Source organism: Galleria mellonella, unplaced genomic scaffold, assembly GCF_026898425.1.
Source record: "Galleria mellonella isolate WM207_F2 unplaced genomic scaffold, CSIRO_AGI_GalMel_v1 utg28, whole genome shotgun sequence".
In the NCBI taxonomy this organism is placed as follows: domain Eukaryota; kingdom Metazoa; phylum Arthropoda; class Insecta; order Lepidoptera; family Pyralidae; genus Galleria; species Galleria mellonella.
This window is the reverse complement of record NW_026442064.1, coordinates 3,400,237-3,412,330: the sequence shown is the minus strand read 5'-3', so window position 1 is coordinate 3,412,330 and position 12,094 is coordinate 3,400,237. Positions and strand designations below refer to the sequence as shown.

Here is a 12,094-nt window from a genome sequence, read left to right as displayed (position 1 = left end):
TAGAAATTCAATTAGTAACTTAAATAAAAAAACACACACTTAATAAAACACCTGGCAACACTAGCTCCTAATAATTTATTTTCAAATGTTCACTAAAAGTTCATTTAAATTATTAATATTATTTCTCTTTATAAAAAATAAATAACTATGATGTGCTATCCATGCCGCATGGAAAAACGCACTATAATATTTTAATTACTATTTGTTTGGTTCACTGATGTATAAGTTCATTTGTAAAAAAAAAAACCTACGATAATAAAAAAAAAAAAGTATATTGTATAATTATGCAAAATTCAACATTAACTTTTCACTACAAACGTTTATTTACAATAACCACTTCAATGAGTTCCCGCGCCAAGATCGAATGACACTGTTTGCGCTTGAGCAACCATCTTTAGCCAACATTGCACGTAAAAATCACAAAGCTAAAATCATTGAGGGGGTCTTTAAACAGACCGTTATATAAATATGATTTTTCCTAGGAAAAATATTAGACCAAAATAAAATTGGCATGACTATACAAGTTACTCAGACCGAGTCGTTCGAGGCGTTGCTGTCGAGGGAAAATGACTCTTGTTTAAATGCATTAAGTTCCCTAATTGACAGATTCCATCTGGTTGTTAGGTATTGCACGTATCTCCAATCGTATCGATGGTAGATCCTCGTAGAAGCTATCTAGGATAACCCTTTGTGAGTATTGAGTAGGCCTTGCCTTTCAATATGATAATTAAAACTAAAATATATAGTGATGATTTTGACAGCAATTTGTGGCATAGTAAACATACCTCCCAACTACTACCCCATGTTAAACACTTAGCCAACTATGGTAATCAATTTAGACAAATATAACGACAATAAGTCTTACCTTTCCCCTCTCGCGGCTGCCATGTGATGTAATAACTTATAAAGCAAATTAATTCTTAATTAATCAACCAGATCCCATTCGCGGTACGCGGGAGACCGCTGGTCATCATTTAATTTACTCGATAAATTAAAAAAATTAAAAATATATACAACAAAATTATTTACATAATGAAAACGTCGAGTTGAATCTCTCAGTTACATCTATATTACAGCCTTATATTATTTCATTTTCCTATAACGATAGGGAATAAATATCACCAACCTTAGATATCGCTCCCATAAATCCATTAAGTCTATAATCTAGCAACATTATTATTATGTAAGATCGAAGCGAACTCTGCTAGTTACCACCCCACACCCTACATAGCTACACGGCACGATGGTTTTTTTGACATCCACTACTTATTTACCGAATGCCAATATGTATAAAAAGCGTACGAGATACAAAATCCATGGTTGATGTACACATATAATATATTGTATCTTGGCAAAACGAGATGGCAAACATTGTCTTGAGCGTGTGTTGAAGACAAACTCGCGTTTAGTATAAAACATTACCCCCCCCCTCACCCGCCCCCTTACACATAAAAACATCAAACATCTAATAAATCTATCTTAGCTATTGATTGCTATCGGACAATAAGGCCACTGTTCGTTACTTAACTGTCTATATTTACGGATCTTTATGAGAAAGGTAACATCAAAAATTCCACCGTACCAAACGTAGCTAGTTTATAACGGGTTAACATTCGCTACAAATTAAGACACGGTCGAGCCGCGATGCGCAGCACTGCCTAGTTCAATTACAAATAAGTACAATCATTGTTACGACTTAGTGTGGTTAAATCAAAATTTAAATAAATTTCAGACTTTGAGGATTTCAAAACAGTCGTTCGAGGCACTCGAAACATCGCTGCATTTGAATATCCTTTACGAAATTAAGAATTTACGTTGCATAACAATTGAGACGAGAGAACGTCTTCCACTTAAGAATCGTGACGTCACAATGCAGTAAAATTTTGCTGATCTTTTTATCATTCTTTTACATATTTTTTGTGATGTTGGTCAAAATGTGTAAATTTTCACACGCATTATATAGCATGTAAAGTAAAAAATAATAATATTAATAAAGCAAAATTCGATATGGGTTCGTGACGTTGCAACTCTTAAGTATAAGTCCTCAAAAAATATCTTAAAACGAACTCGATTTAATCTCAACTGTATACTTTTACAGTCAGTGGCGACACCACGTAATCTGTGTATATTTAAAAAATTTATATGTAGATGTAAGAAATAAAATAACGGCCGCAACCATTTCTATTAAAGGAAGTAAATAGTTGGCTTGTATGTACAGGAGTTTAGTTCATCGCGTTATGAGCCCAGTAGCTAAAATGATAGATGTTACTGCAATCAGGCCATGGACCATTTGAGCGTATAACCTCAACGAAAACCTATTCTGTTCAAACTTGCACAAGCAACTACTAAATAATTACTTCAATTACAATTATATTAATTATTAAATTAATTTAATCCGTATTTCAAGAAATAATAAAATAAGGATTGTGGGAAAAAGCAATGTATTTATTATGCTTGTTAACTTACACTATATATATTCCCATTAGCAATTAAACAGTTATTTGTTTTATTTTTATAAATTGTTCTATATTGAAATTTATTTTTTTCTCGTTATACATGTATGTATATACATAAATATAGTACAAATTAAACGTGAAAAAGCTATATGTCTATCTACTAACTGCTCGTAAGTAGCTTGGGCTATGTATCTTTATTTACTCATAATGTTTAATAAATTAACTCGAAATATGCCTACGCTACGCTTTAGGGATTGTTTTCATCGAACATTTAAATATTGCAGGCAAATTTCAATTTTATTTGCAAAGCATTATCTTATTTATATTTAATATTATAAATGTGATAGCGAGTTTATTTGTTTGTTTGTTTTGTTACCTCCTAGCATTTTTATGACTTAACCAACCACTATGAAATTTGGTATACATATATATTAAATAGGATTGGAGAAGTCAACATATACTTTTCACGCGGACGAGGTGACAGGTGAAAGCTAGTTATTGCATTACATCTTCCATTTTAGGCTCAGAGCTCAGAACCGAATTTATTTACGTATAAAAATAAATACTAGCAAAATCAGTAGCAACATGCATAGTTATTCAAAAGTAAGATGACACAATTATGAAACGCATTGCTCGCTAAATCTACACAATATATATATATATATATATATATATATATATATATATATATATATATATATATATATATATATATATACATAAAATTAGCAACCGATTAGTACAGGCACTTTCTTAAATAAGGCTTTCGTTTATAATTTACTAGTATGTTTCTAAAATATAAATGGTGTTATTTATCGATATATGTGCATTATATATTTAGAATATTACTGTTAAACAATTAAGTGCATTTCAATTTTTTGTGTCATCTTTCTATCGTCAACACACCCGGCAGTTCGATGCAGTATTCAAAAAGTTCCACACAAACATGCTAAGGTACATAGTTTTTCAAACTACGGCACCACGTGTGAAACAGAGACATTTTAAAATTGACAATATCAACGTTTCCACTTCGCTACGAGGGACACATGTTGACATCATTAAATAACTCATGCAATTAAAATGACCGACCATATCATGCTTATAAATAATAATAAATAATTTAAAACAAACTAATTTACAAAATACACAATTTTTATTTCATATAACCGTTTTTCTTTTTGTTGAGACGGAATGAGAGTTTTAAAATAAGATAAATACTGCAACGAGCTAACAGCATTTTCCTTTAATATTTCATATATAAATTCCCCATTGTTTTAACGGTCGACAAATCGCGTCTATATAAGACTATATACCCCAATATTGGGTGTAATCTGGCACTCTCCCGCTTCAACGCAATGAAAACGACAGGGACGCATATAGGATTTATCACACACGCTATTAGCATTAATGTTAATGTGATGTTAACGTCTATAAAAAAATGTTTAGAATTGAGAGATCTAGAATTTCGCTATTTGACTAATTTAGGCCAAGTCTAAGTATACTATTGTTAATAGGGCAGTATTTATACGAGGTCACTAATAGTTTTTTTTTTTTTTTTTTATACAGTCTACGTGAATGGAATATATATCGAGTCGTTCAAAACACGAGTCCATAAACCCCGAGCCACATTTAGGAATGTATAAATAATACTAAAAATATTATAGAAATCTTGATCTTATCGCAGCATAATATGAAAATTAATACACTATCTCTGATAAACAACACAAAAAAAATATTGGAAAACAAGGGGGCAAGAACCGTTGTGTCGTTATACTGGCAACTACGACAATAAAAAAAAAAACACAAATACTATTTAAATATATTTAACATTATAATTGAATGTAACGCACGCCTTATGCAACTTATGATGTGTCCGATTATTGACTCGCATTTTGAATCGCCCTCACTATTATCAGCTTGATTCATGTTTTATTGATAAACACAATTCTGAAGAACAAAAATCCGACAGATACATTTAAATATAGAATGTCATTTACACAAATCGACTACTCGTCAACATGTGAGTTTATCAGCAATTCATGAAACAGGCCGAGTATTCCAATTGTGTTCATTGGGCCCTCTAGACAAGAAGTTAATGTAACCATTTTTAAACACTTCACAGCACGTGACGCAAACTTATTTAGAAATGGACATTTATACCATTTGTCTCGAGGGGCTAATATTAAAATGAACGAAAACTGACATCGAATAAACACTTCCAACAATAATTAATAATTCAATAAATAATAGCGTATATATATATATATATATATATATATATATATATATATATATATATATATATATATATATATATATATATAAGAACGCGACGGTGACGTTAGGTTCATCGGTCGACCATTTTTCCTTTAACATAACCATTCATAACTATATTATTAATTACTATAATCATTAATTATAATATTTATATAATTAACAACTATATTCATATTCAATATCACTTTTGCAACTTTCACATTTAAGGTATGATAAATATTGGTTATAACATTATTACAAATAAATCGTTGATGAAGTTGTAAAAGCAATATTAAAGTTCATATAAAATAAATTTAAAATAAAAAAAAATTCATTCGTGTACTCTTTAGGCTTGTAAACTGCACATAACTTGTTGCACTACCATAGGTGACAAAAGTGTATAAAACTATTCAATCACGTAACACTTCATGTATAAATCTCGGAGAGAAAAACTTAACGTAAAAATAAAATTCAAATATGGAAGGCGTGTCTATGGTTCAAAATAAAAAGTGTCCTCTCCGATATATGAATGAGGTTTGTTTACCTCTTATCGGTTGCTGTCACCTATACAGATCTTCAGTAAACGAATGTGGGTGCGTTTGTCCACGTATTAGGGGCCCATAGGGATCACAGTATGCTTATTTAGTCTGTACTCTTGAATTCCGTATCTATGCGTCGCTCCAACGCTTGTAGTTCTTCTTCTAGCTCCTGCTGAAAATTCGATACTTATTAAACTGTCGCTCAGAAAAGATTATAAGGGACGTTAATTAACGCCATCATTTGCAATCAATGGGAAACAAGCTGACGGCCCACCTGATAGAAAGTAGTAACCGTCGCCTATAGACATGAACAGTATCACGTACATAACAGAGTATAGTATTTCGCTCATGATATCCTTCATGCGTCCTTCTGTCCTGAGGATTAAGGTTTGTACCTTGCCTTTGTACCTTGTAATTTAATTCATTAGTATTTTAAATAATTAATAGATATAATAATTCATTTTAATTTTTTAATTGTTGCCACTACGTGAACCATCAGCCTATTTGCCATGCCTAGTTGTATTAAAAAAATTCTGGATTTAAGAACGTTCATATCGAAGCTTGGCGAAGTGTAGCAACGTCGGCAGTTAATTTTGAAAAATTCGTTTTCTAAATTGGTCTGACCAAAAATCGAATCCAGGAATCGTTCAGGCAAAATATACTTACATCATCAGCCCTATTGGATAAATCAGAGGTAGCGGCCACTGCGAGCCTGTCGGCCACTACCGCTAGTCGGTCCGCACCAACCGCCCGGCGGTCGCCCGTCACGTTGAACATCTGGAACGAATGATACTGTCTTGAGTCATACTCGGGAACGGGTAGTAGGTACGGACTAGTCTACTATAGCCAACTACGACTTATTTATCTTAGCTATTTGTCCTTATACATTCTAAACATTACATATAATTCAAACTACACAATAATGAGAGGAAAGGGATTGTTAGTAATGGAGACTGAGAATCCTATTGCTAGCAATATACCCAACCAGGTCGACCTCCTCGCGGTTCCCCCTGGAAACTATCATGGTTAATTCCTGATGAATTTATCATGATAGGCTAACTGGCCTGTTTCCATTCTCATCTATCACCCTTCACTGGTGCTCCGCCAGCGTATCTCGTTAGCGCAGGGTTACCATGCCATGTTAACCCATCAAAAAAAATTGCAATATATTATATCTGTACAATTAGCGTTTAAAAATTTTACATGTTAATATATTATATTATTATATATTAAAGAATTATTTTGTCATAACTTATGTAATGACTGTTGCACGTCAGTAATGACATAATGTGTGAAAATATTATAATACTACCATATGACCTTATTGTTAAGTATGTGTATGTTATGTATATATTTAATTGTGTATATATTATGTATGTGTATGTATATGTATGTATGTATATATGTTTGTATATGATAATATTTATATAATAGTGCGTACCCTACCTACCCTTTGTCTTTTTCTCAATGCCCTCTACACAAAGATTGTCTGGAAGAGATTGCTTAGCGATAAGGCCGCCTTTTGTATCACTTCTCATTAATATTTACTATATTTGTTATTTCTCTTTTTACTTGGTGCAATAAAGTATAAAATAAATAAATAAACATTGTACCACATTTTTGCAATAAAATTCACTCATTCATTCATTATATTATTAGGATCTATTACACCATACTTTATATGTGTAACTCTGACATATACTGAGCTAATACTGATAAGTATTAAAATTGATTATTTGTTTGGTTTTTTTTAGTGAATTGTCGGTTTTCCTATAATAAAAAAAAAAATATCAAAATGTACTCACATCTTCAGGATTGGTGGAGCAACGCGGCATTGCATTTCTCATGTTGTCGAAATGAAACAACTGCCAACAACAGGTGAACAAGTGTTATTCTATTTTGCTGTTTAATACATTTTTTAAACGACTTTTATTGACAAACAAGCTGCTCTTAATATAAAATAGTAACCATTGCTTATAGACATAAAAAGGAGTATAAATTATACAGAATGTACATACAGAATGAACTTTATGTTATATATATATATATATATATATATATATATATATATATATATATATATATATCATGTCCGTACCCTGTAATTTTACTGCCATATCCCATCCTTCAAACCAAAACACAGGCATACAAGCATAGCTGCTTCATGGCAGAAACATGAATGGCACAGAGGTACTCAGGAAGGTGATTTTTGTAAAGGTCTCTCCAGGAGAGAGAAGATAGTGAATAAATTAAAATATTTAACATCTTACATCGTTCCCTGGCGGCCAGGTGGGCTCCGGGCGTCTCTCCAGTTGCACTGTGCCAGTAAAGGCTGGGGAGAGCTTCACTCTGTAGTCCGGCAGGAGATAGTCATCCGATGGGACTGCAAGTTGCAAATAATTTATTTCAATTTTAAAACATTTACTTGAAAAATTTAACATCACTCCAATCTGTTTATAATTTGTGAAGGCATGATTTAATATGAACAAAACATACACCCAAATTTTTTTATTTTCATTTATTTATTCATCAAATGGATGAGTTAATCTGAAAAAGTTTTAAAACAACTGTAAAACAACACCATATATATTTATTTTTTTACGTTTTACATTGTTGTTATGATTGTTTACTTCCCTCCATCCACATTAGAATAAATTATTATTCAGAATGCATCCCAACCATGTCCTAGTCAACAAATTTTATCTCCTCATGGGAGTCAAGCAGTTATCAAATTGTATATTTTAATATATAAATAAATATCACGTGCTACGCCGTTTGTTTATGTTAATCACCGAAACTGCTCGATTTATTCAATAGACCGAGTTCAATACATATAAATTGAATACAATAAATAAACTAAACGCATTATACGAATTGATTTTAATGAAATTTTAAACGCATTTTGTTTTGTTCCAACTTGAGTTTTTATATAAAAAAAATTATATATATATATAAAATTAAACACTCACAATCTTCGAATGGGAAAGGACTTATGTTCCTCGGCTGATCATGCTGAATGGGGACGAAGATGTTGGTCATTGATGACGCCAAGTTCTGCTCCCCAGCTTGGTATGGCATATTTGAGGCTTGCGTTTGGAACATTGGACTGGTGAAGTCGGGCCTGGTGTATTGGAGATTGTTCGTGGGCTCCTCGTGTATGGTAAGGATCCCACTGAAACGGCCATAGTAGGGCCGTTCGGAGACCGATATCATTATCCCGTTTTGGTTCATTCCCAATGGCGACTGGCTATGGAGCATTGACGACGCATAATTTCTGAAACAAAAGGTTTTAGTTTTTGAAAAGTGTAAAATTAGGCATTAGTGATATCTGTACCGATACAGTGGCAGTGTGGTCCCGGCATAGAATCGGCCACCCCTTCCCTTCCTTTCTCGTAGGTGACAAAAGAAGCGACTTAGGAAACTTAATGGTCGAGTAATGGGCAACAACGTCACCAAAAAGCTAACTAATTCGCCTGCAAGCGTACCTACTAATAATAAAATCCCCCCAATAGTAAAATGTTAATTTATAAGGAATGATCCCGATCCTTATGGCAGTTTATGGGGCTAATACCCACAATTCTAAAAAATATTGAGAGACTTGCAGGGATATAGTCTGTTAAAAAAGATAAGTAGACTGCCTGAATTGCGCAAGCCCACTTAGTTCCAGGAAAATCCACTTGTTGTGAAAATCCACATGGCGGCACAGATCAATTGATTACAAAGTATTTTTTAATTGCAAATATTCTTATTGGTTGCTTTAGCTATACGATTGTTTATAAAGCGTGTTTTTTTTTTTCGTTTGGCGGATTTTAGAATGAGCGAACTGAACCAGCGGATTTGCTGTGAAATTTTATGATAAACTCGAAAAACCTGTAGTTTTTGAATTATCAAAACTGTTTACGGAGACAATGCTTTTATGATGTTTTTTTTTTACAACACAGAGGGCAAACGAGCGTGCGGCTCACCTGATGGTAAACCGTACTACCGCCGCCCATGATCACCCACAACACCAGCGGCATTGCAGGTGTGCTGCCGATCTTTTAGATCTTGTCAGATCTAAGTACATTTTTAACAGATCTTCTACCATATCAATTGTAAAAGTCTACCATATCAATTGTAAAAGGGAAATCACTTAACAAGTAATGAATATATCGCGTAACATACACACAAAAAATACAAGCGTATTGAAAAACTCTCTTAGTGACTGCTATATAAATAAAATTTAATTTTTTGATTTGAAGATTTGATTTTTTTTTATGTTGGCAATAATTTAATATTATTTAATTCAATCAATGAATGACTGAAACGATAAATGTATGATTGAAAGAATTAATGATTGATTGATTGAAAGTTTAATTGACGACTAGTAAGAGAGTTATTTATGTTGTTTATTATGTTATAGTGATGATGATGATGATGATAACTATGTAAATATGGTGGCCACAGATATTTTACTCACGAGGGTGCAATTCCATCCACGTTGTGCGCTGAATCCGGCTGGAAATCAGGATTCGGCAGTATATCAGAGGACAAGGCTTGATTGGGCATCGCCGGCATTGATGCTGAAATAAAACAAACAACATATTTGAATTGAAAAAATATAGAAAACGCACACACAAAAGCATATCGAGTATTATAATACTAAAGGGGTTTTTTTTTAATGTGTGATAATGGAATGGTAACCCCACCCGCGCTAACGGTATACACCGACGGGGCACCAGTGAAGGATGATAAGTGAGGATGAAGCAGGCCAGTTAGCCAATCGTGATGAATTCAACAAGAATTGTTCACGATGGTTTCCAAGGGGAACCACGTGGAGGTCGACCTAATAGGGTATATTGCTAACAATGGGGCAGTTAACAATCCCTCTCCAATCAATCTCCATTGTTAACAATCCCTTTCCTCCTTACTAAAGGGGGTTGGGGCTGTGGCGCCTAAACACAGGTTATTATATTAACCTATTTAGGAGCCCAGTTCTAAAACCATAATTACTGTACCCTTATAAAACTATAATATTAATATTAGTTAAGAAATTACAGTTATGCCTTTTACGAATAAATCTCATTTCATATATCATATTATATGATTCATTTTGAGGATTAACCACGAAATATAGTACAAAACTTCGGAGCCAAACAAAACACTAATTTGACGTAAAATTATATACAGTTTAAAAATATTAAAATTGTTAATATATCGTTCCTTTGGACAATTACGATAGAAGATTACTGAACGAAATGTTAAACTCCATTTACTGGGCCGATTTTGTTATGAACAGAAACATGAGATTGATTTCGAAAATTCCGAATATCATTTCATGGTAGACCCCCAGATGTCCGGCTCGATTAGTTGTCGGGTCATTTTATTAGACAAACTTTTCTGAATTAGCTCACGCATTATTTTATAAATAAATAACACTTCTGTGATGACATAACGCTGTAAAGTTTGGACATTGCATTACGAGCAACAACTGTATTAAATACTATCTTTTACCCGCGTATTCGTCCACTTGACCGCGATTTGATTACTAACCGGGATAAAAAATAGCTTACATCCTTCTCTATCTCATATAATACGTACGTATATACTCAATTTATAGTGATTAGTTAAACAAACAAGTTAAGAAATAAACAAAAAAAAGGATATACCAAAAACTACATAAATCATTATTAATTATAAATAAAATTAAAAATGTTAAGTAACCTATAAAACGCCTAATCAGGCTTTCTAGACAAGTGATAAAACGAATTAATCTATGGAATTTACATCGCTAGCAAATCCGTGAGGTAGAATGAGATAACAACATCTAATATTTCATTCCAACTCACGGTAAGTAAACGTATTTAATGTTCTAAAAGTCTTAGACAACAGATAATAGATAAAGTACTGTATTCTTTTCGACATGTAAATATATATTTCAATACACTCGGATACGCAAAATATGTCAAAAAGTATAAAAGAATTATAAAAATCGTATTCAAATATAATTATCTCACACCTACAAATCAAACTTATAAATGTTTCTCAATCGTATAAGAAAACTGCATATTAAAAAAAAAACAACACTTTCACAGATTACCTACATCAAAATAATAGATAGCACAAACGAGTCACTAAACAAGCCAATTAAACAATCTTTTTAATCGTTTCAAAGACAAGGAACGGGAATAAAAGTATTTAGTATTAGTCAAGAAAATTACTAAATTAATTTAAAAAGTTATTGAGGGTATTCATCTTACAGGATTCCTATTTAATTAATTAAATAAAATACAATATTCTATCTGTGTATGTATGTATGTGTGTATTTACACAATAGGATTACGTAGCATGTTATTGTATAAAATATAAACTTAAATAATATGTAAATATAAATGCACACATAGGTTTGTTACATTTCTAATGGATTTTTTTTATTACATAAAAAAAAATAAAAAAAAACTATTATTGTATTTATTGAATATGTAATGATACCATACTACTGTCAAATACGTGCGTAAAATAAAAAAAAAATAAGGAATACTCTATAATTAACTTGGAAGAAAATTTATTAGTTTATTACCTACTTTACTTAATAAAAATAATATGTAAATTATTAAATAATATAATAGATACGTAATTAATATAATAAATAATATATACATATTATGGTAAAAAAAACCTTGTATCCAAAACAAAATTGCGATCAATAATTATACGTCATAATCACTCAGCTATGAGTCTTAACAAACATTGTATCCCTCCAATTTATTATTACCTGCCGTTGCTGTGATTATTTCCTTTTTTTACGCAATTCTACCTACATTAGAATTACTTTGGAGCACGTCACTTTATTTGTCAAATTAT

General features: G+C 32.1%; 1 protein-coding gene across 3 annotated transcripts in view; it reads right to left on the bottom strand.

Annotated features, from left to right (window-relative positions):
* Window positions 1–4,771: 4,771 nt before the first annotated feature.
* LOC113517012 (roquin-1) overlaps window positions 4,772–12,094 on the bottom strand; it is a 32,420-nt gene continuing 25,097 nt past the window's right edge. Inside the window, exons 11-16 of one of the 3 annotated variants that reach the window (XM_026901538.3) lie at window positions 9,711–9,813; window positions 8,221–8,525; window positions 7,522–7,634; window positions 7,057–7,116; window positions 5,918–6,028; window positions 4,772–5,420 (exon numbers count right to left, since the gene is read on the bottom strand). In XM_026901538.3, the coding sequence (XP_026757339.2) occupies window positions 5,355–5,420; window positions 5,918–6,028; window positions 7,057–7,116; window positions 7,522–7,634; window positions 8,221–8,525; window positions 9,711–9,813 (758 nt within the window). In that variant the 3' untranslated portion in view covers window positions 4,772–5,354. Of the gene's footprint in view, window positions 5,424–5,917; window positions 6,029–7,056; window positions 7,117–7,521; window positions 7,635–8,220; window positions 8,526–9,710; window positions 9,814–12,094 lie in introns of all 3 variants that reach the window. The other 2 variants (XM_031911614.2, XM_026901530.3) reach the window with 2 other exon arrangements.